The sequence below is a fragment of the Hylobates moloch genome, unplaced genomic scaffold (assembly GCF_009828535.3).
Source record: "Hylobates moloch isolate HMO894 unplaced genomic scaffold, HMol_V3 SCAFFOLD_10, whole genome shotgun sequence".
NCBI classification, from domain to species: Eukaryota; Metazoa; Chordata; class Mammalia; order Primates; family Hylobatidae; genus Hylobates; species Hylobates moloch.
Window position 1 is genome coordinate 12,045,878 of NW_026652285.1, and position 16,387 is coordinate 12,062,264.

Here is a 16,387-nt window from a genome sequence, read left to right on the forward strand (position 1 = left end):
GTGCTGGGATTACAGGCGTGAGCCACCGCGCCCGGCCGAGTAACATTTTCATTTATGCTTTGGTCCTTTGTGAGCTTGATTAGCATAAAGCATCCCCAAGAGACTGATCTAGACTTGGTACAAAAAGGCATTCAAGTTCTGGACCTGGAAAGCTTGAGACCCATAGCCAGTATGAGGTGCCAGTCAATCGGCTACTTTTGAGACCTATCCAGTCAAAGTAACCAGCCTGGAGGGCACCATACCACCACCCAAAAAATATGCCAGGCGGGTTGGGGTGCATGAGAAACACTGGGAGATGGAGATACAATAAAGGATGTGGCTGGGAGAGCAAGTCAGGGCATATAAATGAAAGCCTTGAAAATTGGTTAGGTTTGAAGGCTGTGGGGACTCGCTGAAGAAATGTTAGCAAGGTAGTACATAAAATCAGTTCTCTGTTTGAGGAGAACTCTCTTTGATGGATGACAGCTGGATTGAGTGGGAAAGCTGGAGACAGGGGACTAATGAAGTCTATTGTAATTGTATAGGTAGGAGGTGAAGGAGATTGTGAAAAGGCCAGTGGCATTGAAATAGAATGGAAGGCTCAGCTCCAAGAGACATTTCTGTGGCTCCAGGCCATACTGATGTGCCTTGATTTCCTCACTTGTAATATTAAAATGGAGTCACTGCCACCTGTCTAAGAGAAAGGACTCTGCTCTTCCTGTCTTCCTCTATTATTTGTAATAATTTTCAGAAGGCTGCCCTCTTTTCATAAAGCAGGTAGAGGTGTTTAATGGCTCTTGAAGCAAAGCAGAGCTTATGAAATTCCTCTGACTGGTCACGTTCTGGACTAAGCCCAAACACGATAGTCCTCTCCAGGCCTGAAAATTGCTGAATGCTGTCTAAAACAATGTGGCTTCCCCAAACACCAGTGGCCGGGCTAAACACAACCTCTGATGGTCTGTGGGTCTCAATTAATTCCATTGCTTTTAGCAGTGCAAGCTTATAGCGTTCTCTGTCCTCCCCTCTCCTGCACAGAATTGCTATATCTTTGGGCAGATAGCCACACTGGAACAGGCTGTGACATTTTCTTGCCACATAGTTAGCTATTTGTTCTGTTGTCAGATTAGTCTTTGTCTCACACACCCCAGGCAGAGCCTGGGCACACATTGCTTCCTCATAGGCAGTCTCCCTGAACAACGCTAATGTGTCTGGAGACATGTTGGAGAGAGGATTTTCTTTGATCCTCTTCATTTCTTCTTTCATAACCTTCGCTATTTCCAGAGCACAGTGGATCCCACTGGTGATTGTTTTTCGAGGAAACTGATCAGATGGAGGGGGAAGGCCATTGACATCTGCATGATGGATTTGAAAAGGGTCAAGAAAAAACCAGAGAATCCCACGGTGAAGGTTTCCACTTCCAGCCCCCTTCACCTTTGGATGGGTGATATTCTTAGCCTTCATGTACCAATTGCCATATTTGCTGCAGAAATTCTCAGTCTCATCCATCACTATGTGTTTAATCTTTAGAAACTCCCCTTGCATGAAAGTTTTCCGGGTCACAGCTTGGCAGGTGGTTTGTTGGCTGTAAGGATGGAAAAAACAGGGCTTGAGTCATATCAATAAAAAGAACACCAGCAGTCATTACTCTCTGGAATGGAATCAGAGGCTGATTCTCATCTGCAGGCTGAGTCATTGATTCAGTAGTGTGAATACCACAAAACTGTTCTAATTACAAGTTACCTGACAGACAGAATGCATAATTTTACACCTTGTTCTTTGGGGTTATCCATTTAAACCTGCATGTGAAACTTCTGAAATGAACCCAGGTAACAGATTGTATTATTTCTATTAGTAATCCATTCCTACTGTTTGGCAATCCTGAAGACAAGTTCATTACATCTAAAGGAAATCTCAAAGTTAACTTACACTTCTTACTACCATTTCTTTACTTTCTATCCTCTTTAGAGCTGAAAAACAGTTACCTCGATGCATATCATAATTCTTACATGCAAAAAAAGCGTGGACTAGTTCAAATTCCTCTAAAGCTTCTTTAGATTTTGGTAAGAGAAACATCAAGAGGATGCTGAGTTCCATGACACATCAAGTAGGGTACCAAATCTACGGGGCTATGCCTCTTTAGAGCTACCTCATTTACTTAGCTCAATTTTCCTTTATAGTATGCTTTAGCATATATGTATTTTTTCTTAACAAATTTGGTTGTTTTTTGCCTCCTTTAATTTGGATCCAAGTAACATCACTCATCCCTACAGATTCCATGATTTTACACAGGCAGTTCCTAGGGCCTTTACTGCCTATGCCTTGAGTCATAACTATGTTCTTCTCTTCTGGTTTGGACTGTGTGGACAAATAAAAGCACTGATTCTTAGCCATCTTTGTATCCCTCTCACATTAAGGGTTTAATAGACATTTGTTGAGTTAGCCTTTTGACTGGAGTATTTTCAAACTTAGCTATAAATCTTAATAAAGAACATAGTCCTCAGCACAGTCTACAGGATCCCTCATAATCTGGCATCTGCCTCCTTTTCAACATCACCACCTGCTCTATACCCACAGTCTGCACGGCTCTAGTCAGACCTACCATTCTGGTTCTCTAGTGTCTCCATGTCTTTGAACTTGCTGTGCCCTTTGCCTAGAAAGCCCTCCCCTATTTGATTCACTTCTGCTACTGACTTCTTAACAGTGTGCCCAATGGTCTCCTTCACTGGGGAATATTTACCAACCAACCTCTCGCTGGTTAAAATGAGCATGAGGCCAGGTGCAGTGGCTCACGCCTGTAATCCCAGCACTTTGCAAGAAGGAGGTGGGCGGATCACTTGAGGTCAGGAGTTCAAGACCAGCCTGGCCAACATGGTGAAACCCCGTCCCTACTAAAAATATAAAAATTAGTTAGGCGTGGTGATGCACACTTGTAATCCCAGCTACTCGGGAGGCTGAGGCAGGAGAATCACTTGAACCCAGGAGACAGAGGTTGCAGTGAGCTAAGATCGTGCCACTGCATTCCAGCCTGGGTGACACAGCAAGACTCTGTCTCAAAAATAAATAAATTAGCCGGGCGCGGTGGCTCAAGCCTGTAATCCCAGCACTTTGGGAGGCTGAGGCGGGCGGATCACGAGGTCAGGAGATCGAGACCATCCTGGCTAACACGGTGAAACCCCGTCTCTACTAAAAACACAAAAAATTAGCCGGGCGTGTTGGCGGGCACCTGTATTCCCAGCTACTCGGGAGGCTGAGGCAGGAGAATGGCGTGAACCCAGGAGGTGGAGGTTGCGGTGAGCCGAGATCGTGCCACTGCACTCCAGCCTGGGGGACAGAGAAAGACTCCGTCTCAAAAAAAAACAATAAATAAATAAATAAATTAATTAATTAATTAATTAAAATGAGCATGTCTTTATTATTATACAACACTCACATTGTTTTTTTTATGGCAAGGTCTTCAATATGTTTTCTCCTCTAACACTAAATGTAGCACAGTAGATACCACATCAACAGTGCTCAAAAAGATTTATTGAATAACAAAACCAAACCGAAAATCATAATGATTTTGCCCCCATTTGCTGAATTCTATAATGATCAATTCATTTTACTAAATTAAAAGTTAGAGATTTAAATCAGAAGTGCATTTGCATATTTTCTAAAATTACTGATGCAGAACAAGTCAAAAATGAAAATATTTTATGAACAAAAACCAACTGTATTTAAATTCAAGTTTCACTAGGTACAATGTCTAATTAGTAGAAATACCCTATGACTTTACAACATTACGTATCAAACAGAAAGTATACTTAAAGCATAATGGGTTCATTTCTACTTCTCTTAAATATAAGGCCATGGATTGTGAAAAAAAAAGTTTCTGGTTCTATAAATTTAAGTTATGCACATGTGGGTTATTTATAATGAGATGTTTAAGGTTGAACATTATAAATTACCTGTTTACAGCTCAATTCCATGATTATTTGGAAATGTGTATATAGTCTGGGCTCTTGCACTTATGCAACTAAGGCACTGCAAAAACTTAAACTAAAAACACAAATTACTTTTGCGGCACTCTTGAAAAGACTGACTAAATATATTTTTGTGTGTGTGCAACCAACTCCCAGTACATCGGTGGGTAACTCCTCCCACATGAATAGTCTGCCTACCCTCAGGAATATTTTTTGTCTGTGGTACCTCAGCCTATCGTTGTTTGAATGGCTCTTCAGAATCTATGTGCTTCCTCTCATTCTTAGTGCCCCCATGACCATTTACACTGAACAAGATTTATACAATCATGTCGTACCTAAGCCCCGCAACAAAAGAGTACCCATTCCACCTCTTGTTATCGGAGCAGGAGTGCTAGGCGGACTAGGTACTGGCACTGGCGGTATCACAACCTCTATTCATTTCTACTACAAACTATCTCAAGAACTAAATGGTGACATGGAACGGGTCGCCGACTCCCTGGTCACCTTGCAAGATCAACTTAACTGCCTAGCAGCAGTAGTCCAAAATTGAAGAGCTTTAGACTTGCTAGCCGCCGAAAGAGGGGGAACCTGCTTATTTTTAGGGGAAGAATGCTGTTATTATGTTAATCAATCTAGAATTGTCACCAAAAAAGTTAAAGAAATTCGAGGTAGAATACAACGTAGAGCAGAGAAGCTTCAAAACACTGGACCCTGGGGCCTCCTCAGCCAATGGATGCCCTGGATTCTCCCCTTCTCAGGATCTCTAGCAGCTATAATATTGCTACTCCTCTTTGGACCTTGTATCTTTAACCTCCTTGTTAAGTTTATCTTTTCCAGAATCGAAGCTGTAAAGCTACAAATGGTTCTTCAAATGGAGCCCCAGATGCAGTCCATGAGTAAAATCTACCACGGACCCCTGGACCGGCCTGCTAGCCCATGCTCTGATGTTAATGACATCAAAGGCACCCCTCCCGAGGAAATCTCAACTGCACAACCCCCACTACGCCCCAGTTTAGCAGGAAGCAGTTAGAGCGGTGGTCGGCCAACTTCCCCAACAGCACTTGGGTTTTCCTGTTGAGAGAGGGGACTGAGAGACAGGACTAGCTGGATTTCCTAGGCTAAGAATCCCTAAGCCTAGCTGGGAAGGTGACCGCTTCCACCTTTAAACACGGGGCTTGCAACTCAGCTCAGATCCGACCAATCAGATACTAAAGAGAGCTCACTAAAATGCTAATTGGGCAAAAACAGAAGGTAAAGAAATAGCCAATCATCTATTGCCTGAGAGCACAGCAGGAGGGACAATGATTGGGATATAAACCCAGGCATTCGAGCCGGCAACGGCTACCCTCTTTGGGTCCCCTCCCTTTGTATGGGAGCTCTGTTTTCACTCTATTAAATCTTGCAACTGCAAAAAGAATATATATATATATATATATACATATTTTTGTGGGTGTGTAGTTGGTAAAACTCTTACGTCACAAAATCCTTTAGGGAGTCGCTTTCACAAACATAGAGGATCTCTTTTGGTTTGCAGTGAAACAAGTCTTTAATTTTCTCCATGATCTTTATGGCTAGGGCTGTCTTCCTGACTCCTGGAAAGCAGTAGATGAATAATTCACGCGTCTTCTGAAGACTCTCAGAAAGCAACTGGCTCTGCTCCATTATGAGCAAGTTGAAAAATTCACAGCCCAGCTGGTCACTCAGAAGAGATCTGGAGGACAGGGAGACCACCACCAGAGCCTGCAGCAAGTCTTCCAGTTCCTCCTCATCGGCAAGCCTGTAGGACCTGGGGTAACGCAGGGGGATCTCACCAGGTCTACTCTGTGTGCTGGTCAGGTGTATCAGCCTTGGAATGATGCACACTTTCCCTGTGTAACCACCAACAGTTTGCAGTTTCTGCTTTAACTGATGAGCTGTGTTTCGGGCATATTCAAGTCCTCCAGGCCAATCGGGGTCTATTAAGATTGTATAGAGTACCACGGGGCTGTTAACTGCTATTAGGAGAGCATCACACAGGACATTCTGTTCTTTCCTGAAGCCAATATCACCAGCCCAGCTTCTAGAAAATATCACAATCCCCTGAGAACAAGGATGTATCAGGGTCTTCATTAAACCCTCCAGTTCTTTATGATCTGAGAACAGCTTCTTACAGAGGGATTCTGGTTTAAATTGTACCTCTTCCTGTGTCACTGAAAATTCAAGGAATAGATGTTACCGAAACTTACAAAAGCATGTGGTAAGTATTTCTGCAACGTTGCAGAAAAAAATGATACCTGGTGCATTTGGGAAAATAAGAGCTTTCCTTTAGAATTGTGATTCTTAATCAGGAGCAGTTTTACTCCCCAACTCTCCCCCATCCCCAAGGACATTTGGCAATGTCTGGAGAATTTTTTCTTTTTTTTTGAGACAGAGTCTCGCTGTCCCCCATTCTGGAGTGCAGTGGTGTGACCTTGGCTCACTGCAGCCTCTGCCTCCCTGGTTCCAGCGATTCTTCTGCCTCAGCCTCTGGAGTAGCTGAGATTACAGTCACATGCCACCACACCTGGCTAATTTTTGTGTTTTTTAGTAGAGACAGGGTTTCACCATGTTGGCTAGGCTGGTCTCAAACTCCTGACCTCAGGTGAGGTCACCCGCCTCGGCCTCCCAAAGTGCTGGGATTACAGGCATGAGCCACCATGCCCGGCCTGAGAATTTTTTATTGTCACAATTGGAGGGGAGCTACTGGTATGTAGCAGGTACCAGATAGGAATGCTTCTAAGTATTCTACAATTCACAGGGCTGTCCCTCCCCCAGCAAAGAGTTATCTGACTCAAATGACAATAGTGCTAAGGTTGAGAAACCTTGCTTTAGAAGAAGTTCAGATAACCCAATGGCTCCTTCTGCACTGGAAAGCTAGGGGCAGTTTTTTGATGGCTGAGACCTGAGAAATTCCCTGCACTCTCAAATTTGGAAAACAAAAGCCATATGTTATGAGAAGTTGGAAGGCACACAGAAATAGTAATAGTGGGAATCAGATGACTGGAAACAAGGGTCAGATATATAGATATATAAATATTATATGTAATTATATATTACATATAATTACATATAATAATTATATAATAAATTAATAATAATAAATATTTAATAATTATTATTAAATAAGTATATATGTGACCCTTGTTTCCAGTCATACATATTATATATATGTAATATATATATATGTAAAATTTCAGGATCATTATGTCTGCTAAGTCCTTCATTTGACCTTCCCTAAGGAGAAACACTTGAACTCATTGCTACTAATACCTCCCAACTCAATTTTAGAAAACAAATAGTCCCCTAAGTTGAAGTCAAGAGGGAATACCTGGAAACAAATGTCGTTGCAGAGCCTCCTTAAATTCGTGGACTTTTATGGGATATCCGGGACTTTTTCGTGCAGATGAAGCTGATGAAATTAGGCAAGAGTTGTAGTCTGTGCCCAAACTGGAAGGAGCTAGACAATTACACGGAAAGTTGTTTCAGACAAAAAATAAAAAGTGAAAAAAAAAAAAAAAAAGCCTCTTTTTTTTGGCTCTTCTTACTGGAGACCTGTGACGTGCATGGGTGCCTGAGCAGTCGTACTTACTATGCCTCAGACAGCTCCCATATGTCAGGAAAGGAAGTCTGGGGATTCCTGCAGGGGACATATCACACATATTCTAAGTCACCGTGTGACTTGGCTTGAGCCAGTCATTTCACCTGTCACGCAGGAGTGAAGTAATAATCCCTAAGCTTCCTTTCCATTATAATATTCTGACTCCAGGTTATCTCTAAGAAGAAAAGGCATCTAGTGGGGATCAGCAAGGGTTAAAGCACAGTATTTTAAAAATGGTGTTGGCCAGATGTGATGGCTCACGCCTGTAATCCCAGCACTTTGGGAGGCTGAGGTGGGTGGATCACCTGAGGTCAGGAGTTCAAGGCCAGCCTGGCCAACATGGTGAAATCCCGTCCCTCCTAAAAATACAAAAATTAGGCTGGGCACGGTGGCTCATGCCTGTAATCCCAGCATTTTGGGAGGCCGAGGCAGGCGTATCATGAGGTCAGGAGATCAAGACCATCCTGGCTAACATGGTGAAACCCCGTCTCTACTAAAAACACAAAAAATTAGCCGGGCACGGTGGCGGGCGCCTGTAGTCCCAGCTATTCGGGAGGCTGAGGCAGGGGAATGGCGTGAACCCAGGAGACAGAGCTTTCAGTGAGCCAAGATCGCGCCACTGCACTCCAGCCTGGGTGACAGAGTGAAACTCTGTCTCACAAAAAAAAAAAAAAAAAAAAAAAAAAATTAGCTGGGCATGGTGGTGTGCCTGTAATCCCAGCTACTCAGGAGGCTGAGGTGGGAGAATTGCTTGAACCTGGGAGGCGGAGGCTGCAGTGAGCTGAGATCGTGCCACTGCACTCCAGCCTAGGTGACAAAGCAAGACCCTGTCTCAAAAAAAAAAGATGTTGTTACAGTTGTTTATGTCCCCATCTAAGGTTAGATGGAATCAAAAGTGGCAGGATCTTTAGGCGAGAAGAGGAGAGAAGTGAACTCAAACAAATTAAGAGAAAGAATGACCCAATAAAATTCTCTAATCACTCAAGTCTTGATGAAATTTGGAACATACTGGCGGTGAAGGCAAGCAGATAGGCGTAGTTCAGCCTATAGTCCTTTATGGATTGATTAGGAATCACCAAGGCTGATTCGAAGCAAAACTGAAAGGTAAGTGAGAACACCAGGGGTCCTGCTCCCCCAGCACCCCCTTGCTCTAGCATCTCCTTTTGCATCATTTCCCCCCACTTGGTGGTGCCCTAAGCCCAGTGGCTTAAGGTAATTAGCTCCTAATGCTACTGAAACAATTCAAATTTGTCAACAATGTTTTGCTTGAAAGAATTAGTGGAGTAGTGGAGTCATTTATTTTTATTTTTTTATTTTTATTTATTTATTTTTTTTGAGACGGGGTCTCGCTCTGTTGCTTCGGCTGGAGTGCAGTGGGGTGATCTCGGCTGACTGCAACCTCCACCTCCCAGGCTCAAGCAATCCTCCCACCTCAGCCTCCCATGTAGCTGGGACTACAGGTATACACCACCACTCCTGGCTAATTTTTATATTTAGGGGAGAGATAGGGCTTCGCTATGTTGGCCAGGCTTGTCTCAAACTCCTGGGCTCAGGCAATCTGCCCACCTTGGCCTCCCAAAGTGCTAGGACTGCGCCCGGCCTCAGAGTTATTCTTAAATGGTGTTTCTCTAGAATATCATCTCTAAAATGAGGCTATTCCAATTTTGACTGGGATGATCAGCCTGCATAATTTTTTCAACAGGTTTATAGAGAATAAAAGGAGACCTTTCCTAACTCATGGCTGATGGCATACTGTAACTTCCTTTAAAAGTTGCTTAGGCTGGTCAGGAGTGGTGGCTTACACCTGTAATCCCAGCACTTTGGGAGGTTAAGGTGAGCTGATCACTTGAGGTTAGAAGTTCAAGACCAGCCTGGGCAACATGGAGAAACCCCATCTCTATTAAAAACACAAAAATTAGCCGACATGGTGGTGTGTGCCTGTAATCCCAGCTACTTGGGAGGCTGAAGCATGAGAATCACTTGCACCTGGGAGGTGGAGGTTGCAGTGAGCCGAGATCACACCACTGCACTCCAGCCTGGGTGACAGAGTCTAAAGAAAAAAAAGTTGTTTAGGCCATAGAATCCAAACATTTCTTGACCTCAAACAGTTTATATTCTGAGTCTTTGGAGCTAAAAATGTTAGATAAGGAATACTGTAATGGGAGAACACTTATAAGCAAAAATAAATTTCTATTTTTTAACTAACATATATGATCAAATACCCACAAAAGGCAGAGAAAGGGGTCCCTCCCTGCTAATGGGGACAATGACTTCACTTCCCTTTACCTGACTGAGTATCCAGCATCATGACCACCCACTGCTCAGCTGTCAGCCGTGTGACAGAATTGTCTTTCATGATCCAGGAATCTGGGGCCTCTGCAAACACCACGCAACAGAAGGGCTCCACTTGAATCACACAGACATAACCATCCAGGACATCTTTTTGGTACACATTCAGGATTTTTGTAGTGAAATTTACCTTTGGCTTCTCACAGCAGAAGTGGAATGTAGGCAATTTTTCTATGCAGTTTTCGATTTCTTTTTTTAATAAGTCAGGATTCACTTTTTCCCACTTACATCCAACCACTTCTTTGCTCTTATCATCCACCCCAATGAGGACATATCCCCCTTGAGTGTTGGCAAATGCAGAAACATAATGAGGCAGCATTTCTTTAATCCGAGGTATGACTTTTTTGGTGGTGAACCTTTTAAATTCGACATGTGTTGACTCAGTAAAGTTGAGTTTCTCCTTATACATGAGTTTGTCCTTTTTAAAAAATTCTGAAGCCAATATCCTCATATTTTCCTCTTCCTGAATGTATCTATTGAGAACCTGCTGAGGATGCAACTTCTTCACCCTTGGTCTTCGTCTTTGGGCTCTAAACCCCTTCTCTCTGAGAAGCTCCAGGGCACTGCTAGCACTCAAGTTGATGGCAGAAGTCACATCTCTCTGATATAAATTGGAGCGCAAGCTGCAAATCCTTAGTGGAAGGCTGAAAACATCTGGGCTCCATGACTTCACAAAAATCAGGAGATTGTGCCCCTGCTGCATGTAGTCAAGGTATTTCTGTGAACCTGAAGGAAGGAGCTTTTGAAAAGAAGTTTCCAAATCCTGTCCCAGCCCATGGCATTGGTAACTGTAGGTTTTATCATCAATCTCTGCTTTGATCACACCACCTCCAGAATTTAACAGTGCACATATAGCCCGGATGATTCTAGAATTCTCAGATCTTTTCAAACAGCTGTTGGTCATCTTCTTCCTGTTTTCTTCTCCAAAAGTCACTCTGCCCACATCTACTATTACCTCAGGATAGGGCATTTCAGTATCAGTCTTCAGATTCTCCATTTCAGCAGCCCCTCTGTGCTCCAAACAATAAAAGAAAGGAGTTCCTATAATCAGGACAGAAATATTGTTTCTATATTAACAAGAATTCCAAAGATTACAATATTTTCTTCAAAGCTGTCAATTACTGGAGATACATTTTAATGTTGGAAATCATCTCTCTCTATATGTATATTTGTTGTTGTTGTTGTTGTTTGCTTTGGGTTTTTTAGTTTTGTTTGCTTGTTTGTTTTTGAAATAGGATCTTGCTCTGTTGTGCAGGTTGGAGTAGAGTGGCACAATAACAGTTCTCTGCAACCTCAGCCTCCCAGCTCAAGTGATTCTCCAACTTCAGTCTCCCTAGTAGCTGAGACTACAGACACGTGCCACCATGCCTGGCTAATTTTTCTTTTTCTTTTTCTTTCTTTCTTTTTTTTTTTAAGAGATGGAGTCTTGCTATGTTGCAATCCTCCTGCCTGGGCCTCCCTCCCAAAGTGCTGGGATTACAGATGTGAGCCACCGCACCCAGCTGGAAATTATCTTTGATACTGCTGTTTTCTAATCACTTTGCCAAATATCTTTAGCCTTGCCAGAATAAGTAGGCATGGATAAAGGTGAATGCTTAATATTTGTCATAATGGAAAAATTAAATTGCTAACATTTTCAGCCATTTTGCATTTCAAATCAGGAAACACCAACACTGATCCCGGATATAAAGGGCATGAATTGGCACAGGAGCCCAGGAAGGTATTAGAGAATACGCAGAAATAGAAGTTGAAGTGAGAAGATGCTCTTATTTATAATTCAAAAGGGGAAGAAAGGAAGGCACTAGAGAACTAAGGAAGTATCATTTTGTAGTATATGTACTGTAGAAGATCTTGCTATAAACACAAACATAGGCTGGGTGTGGTAGCTCACATGTCTAATCTCAGCACTTTGGGGGGTGGATGTGAGAGGATTGCTTTCGGCCAGGAGTTGAGACCAGCGTGGACAACAGAGCAAGACCCCGTCTCTACAAAAGATGAAAAAAAATGTTAAACATTAGGCAGGTATGGTGGTGCACACCTGCAGTCCCAGCTACCTAGGAGGCTGAGGTAGGAGGATCTCTTGAGCCCAGGAGTTTGAGGCTGCAGTGAACCATGATCGCACCACTGCACTCCAGCCTGGGCAGCAGAGTGGGACTCTGTCTAAAAAAATAAAAGTAAAAGTAAATAAATAAAATTCGATATTTTTATGTATTATTTCATACACTTTGAAAAGCTTTATTTTACTCCTGAAAGAATGTCAGTTGATACCAAATGCAGAAACCTTTTAACTCTTCACATGTTCTAAATCTCAAAAGTACATTGCCTCATATGTAGTGTGATGTGACAGCAGCATTTTCCTTCCCTTCTAATAGTTCTGCCCTGTGCTGTGGAAACCTCTAAGACTTGGAAAAGAACACGAGATTTTGGGGCATGGTAACTAAACTATTGTCACCCTTCTTTTGCTTCCTAGACCAGAAAACAGCCACCTAAACTGAAATTTGAGCTCTGAAACAAATATTTCAGAAAAGATCTGCTTACCTTTAGTTAACTGCAAAACAAAATATTTTCTAACTCAACCAAAATTCTTCCTCTAGGAGAAGAGAACCCATCTTTCTGTGTGATCTTTGCAAAACAGGGGCCCTGTGGGTGTTGTATGTACTCACCAAGAGGAAGAAAGCAGGCATCCGGCAAGACATGTGCACTCCTCTGACATCAGTTTGTTCTTGGTTGCCTTCTCACTTCCTTCAGGAAAACCAGAATCAACCTGGGGAATTCTTTTTAGAATGTGAGCCTCTTCTATAGGTACATGTAAATGTAGTATTTTATGGCTCCTTAGGGTAATTTCCCATAACATTCTATTTATATGATAGAATCACAGAAGTGTTGGAAAGGACTTTAAAGATCCTCCAGTCCAACAATCTATCGGATTCTAAAATCTCCTCTATAATATTCCCAACTCCCAACAAGTTGCTATGCAAACCTCCAGCAACAAGCAACTCACTACCTATCAAATAGTCCCTCTAGTCCCTTCTAGTTTCTGACATCTGTGTTAGAAATGGTCTCCTTACTTTAAGCTGCAATTTGTCTCCCCATAACTTCCACTGATGGGACCCACAAAACAAATCTAATTGATTTTGAATAGCAGACCCTATGGTCTCGTGACTCCTAAGTCTCATCAATGTTATTTGAATGCTGATAACAATTATGATAAATACAACATTTACTGAGATTCTAGCTCCAGATGAATATCCTTTCCACATTTCCCAGATTTTTTTTTCTTTTTTTGAGACAGAGTTTTGCTCTGTGCCCAGGCTGGAGTGCAGTGATGCGATCTCTCGGCTCACTGCAACCTCCATCCCCCAGGTTCGAGTGACTCTCCTCCTCAGCCTCCAGAGTAGCTGGAACTACAGGCAAGAGCCACCACTCTCGATAAATTTTTGTATTTTTAGTAGAGATGGGGTTTCACCATGTTGGCCAGGCTGGTCTCGAACTGTTGACCTCAGGTGATCCACCTACCTGAGCCTCCCAAAGTGCTGGGATTACAGGGACGGGCCACCACGCCAGGCCTTCCCAGAATTTTTTACTCATTTTCCTTTACAAATTTTCCCTAAATACTATTTTACTAATCCCTCATGCCCTCAGATGTAGACTGCACCTAAAATTAGATAAATGAGATTTTTTTTAAGATTTTTTTTTTTTTTTTACCTATGCTCTTGTGTTTCCTCTTGCTGCTTCAGTTTCACATCTGGCTGTGGTCTGAATGTTTGCTTCTGTCACAGCCCCTTTTGCCCTTTGATATTAGCCTGGGAGGAGCAGACTTCCCACTTCTTCGTAACACTGACATACTGAGGAAGGCCGATAAGGACTCATGAAGAGCCTGTGACAGGGCAGATTAGCAGGCCAGGGTCTGACCTCAGGGAGTGAATGAGGTCCTAATGAGAAAATGCAGGGGTGAATGGAAAAAGTTAAACTTAGCACTTCTAAGAGACTGAGCTTCATTTCCACATATCATACATGTACCTTCAGCACTGGAAAATTTTGTGTGCAAAGCTCTATTTTTATTTTAAATTAGGCTGTCCTGTATATATTCATTGTGGGCAATATTAACCTATTTCATTACCTCCTAAATGGTTTGTTCTATTCTATTTACTTTTACTCTTTTTCCTACTTTTCATCTTTGTTAAACACAAGACCCAGCCTAGAAAAATCCTCATGGATTAGCAGCTGGCTATCCCTGGGTAGGAGGATTAAAGGTAATTTTTCAATTAATTTATTTTTCTTCCCTTTATTATCTTTAACTGATCTGTATTTTTAATGGTTTACAATGAGTATAAATTGTTTTTCATAATTAAAAAACAAATGGTAAAAACCAACAGATGGGCTGGGTGTGGTGGCTCATGCCTATAATCCCAGCACTTTGGGAGGCCTAGGTGGGTGGATCATCTGAGGTCAGGAGTTTGAGACCAGCCTGACCAACATGGTGAAATCCTGTCTCTACTAAAAATACAAAAATTAGCCTGGTGTGGTGGTGTGTGCCTGTAATCCCAGCTACTGGGGAGGCTGAGACAGGAGAATTGCTTGAACCTGGGAAGCAGAGGTTGCAGTGAGCCGAGATCATGCCATTGCATTCCAGCCTGGGCAACAGAGGGAGACTCCATCTCAAAAAAAAAAAAGAAAGAAAGAAAGAAAGAAAAAGAAAACCCAACAGATGCTGGGGGCAGTGGCTCATGCCTGTAATCCCAGCATTTTGGGAGGCCAAGGCAGGCAGATCACCTGAGGTCAGGAGTTCAAGACCAGCCTGGCCAACATGGTGAAAACCCCGTCTCTACTAGAAATACAAAAATTAGTTTGGCATGGTGGTGGGCACCTGTAATCCCAGCTACTGGGGAGGCTGGGACAGGAGAATTGCTTGAACCTGGGAGGCAAAGGTTGCAGTGAGCCGAGATCGTGCCACTGCATTCCAGCCTGGGTGACAAAGCGAGACTCCATCTCAAAAAAAAACAGATGCCAGGTGCAGTGGCTCATGCCTGTAATCCCAGCATTTGGGGAGGCCGAGGCGGGTGGATAACGAGGTCAGGAGTTCAAGACCAGCCTGGCCAACATGGTGAAACCCCGTCTCTACTAAAAATACAAAAATTAGCTGGGCACGATGGCAGGGGCCTGTAATACCAGCTACTCAGGAGGCTGAGGTAGGAGAATCACTTGAATCTGGGAGGCGGAGTTTGCAGTGAGCCGAGATTGCGCCACTGCACTCCAGCCTCCAGCCTGGGAGACAAAGCGAGACTCCATCTCAAAAAAGAAAAAACAACCAACAGATGGGAGGCAGTTAGTTATCTTATTTGAGGACGATGGCTAAACTGGGTCAAGCTTTGATACACACAAAAGGGGAGGAGGCAATGTAATCACAGAAGCAGAGATGGAGTGATGCAGCTATAAGCAAAGGAATGCCAGCAGCTACCAGAAGCTGGAAGAGTCTCCCCTGGAGCTTCTGAAGACAGCAGGTCCATGGCAACACTTTTTTTTTTTTTTTTTTTTTTGACATAGTCTTGCTCTGTTGCTCAAGCTGGAGTGCAGTGGTGCAATCTCGGCTTACTGCAACCTCTGCCTCCCAGGTTCAAGCAATTCTCCCACTTCAGCCTCCAGTGTAGCTGGGATTACAGGTGCACACCACCATGCCTGGCTAATTTACATATTTTTAATAGAGGTGGGGTTTCGCCATGTTGGCCAGGATGGTCTCGAACCCCTGACCTCATGTGATCTGCCTGCCTCAGCCTCCCAAAGTGCTGGGATTACAGGTGTGAGCCACCGTGCCCGGCCCATGCCAACACTTTGACTTCAATTCAGTGAAACTGATGTTGAACTTCTAGCTGTAAAAAAAAAAAAACAAAAAACGCAAAAACAAAAATAACCAAATGAATGGAGCTGGAGGCCATTATCCTTAGCAAACTAATACAGGAACAGAAAACCAAATACTGCATGTTCTCACTTATAAGTGGAAGCTCAGTGATTAGAACACATGGACACAAAGGGGGGAACAACAGACACTGGAACCCACCTGAGGTGGGAGGAGGGAGAGGAGCAGAAGAAATAACTATTGGGTAGCAGGTTTAATACCTGGGTAATGAAATTATCTACACAACAAACCCTTGTGACATGAGTTTACCCATATAATAAACCTGCACATGTACTCCTGAACCTAAAATAAGTTTTCATAAAAGAATATGTTTCTGGGCCGGGTGTGGTGGCTCACGCCTGTAATCCCAGCACTTTGGGAGGCCGAGGCGGGCGGATCACGAGGTCAGGAGATCGAGACCATCCTGGCTAATGCGGTGAAACCCCATCTCTACTAAAAATATAAAAAATTAGCCGGGCATAGTGGTGGGTGCCTGTAGTCCCAGCTACTTGGGAGGCTGAGGCAGGAAAATGGCGTGAACCCGGGAGGCAGAGCTTGCAGTGAGCTGAGATTGCGCTACTGCACTCC

The 16,387-nt window shown here is 43.2% G+C and overlaps 1 protein-coding gene across 1 annotated transcript; it reads right to left on the reverse strand.

Annotated features, from left to right (window-relative positions):
• Positions 1-726: 726 nt before the first annotated feature.
• Positions 727-12,593, reverse strand: SLFN14 (schlafen family member 14). The gene is made up of 5 exons (XM_032162995.2): positions 12,570-12,593; positions 9,844-10,947; positions 7,288-7,416; positions 5,416-6,130; positions 727-1,561 (listed from the first exon to the last, which is right to left on the reverse strand). The coding sequence occupies exons 2-5, from the start codon at positions 10,901-10,903 to the stop codon at positions 727-729; spliced, it is 2,739 nt and encodes a 912-aa protein (XP_032018886.1). The 5' UTR covers positions 10,904-10,947; positions 12,570-12,593.
• Between the last annotated feature and the right edge of the window lie 3,794 nt (positions 12,594-16,387).

Excerpts from the sequence above, each read along its gene's own strand:
- SLFN14 (XM_032162995.2), bottom strand. The coding sequence starts at position 10,903 with ATGGAGAATCTGAAGACTGATACTGAAATGCCCTATCCTGAGGTAATA. Across the intron at positions 6,131-7,287 it reads GCAACGACATTTGTTTCCAG|TGACACAGGAAGAGGTACAA; the intron begins GTATTCCCTCTT and ends TTGAATTTTCAG. Across the intron at positions 1,562-5,415 it reads TCCCTAAAGGATTTTGTGAC|CCAACAAACCACCTGCCAAG; the intron begins GTAAGAGTTTTA and ends CCATCCTTACAG.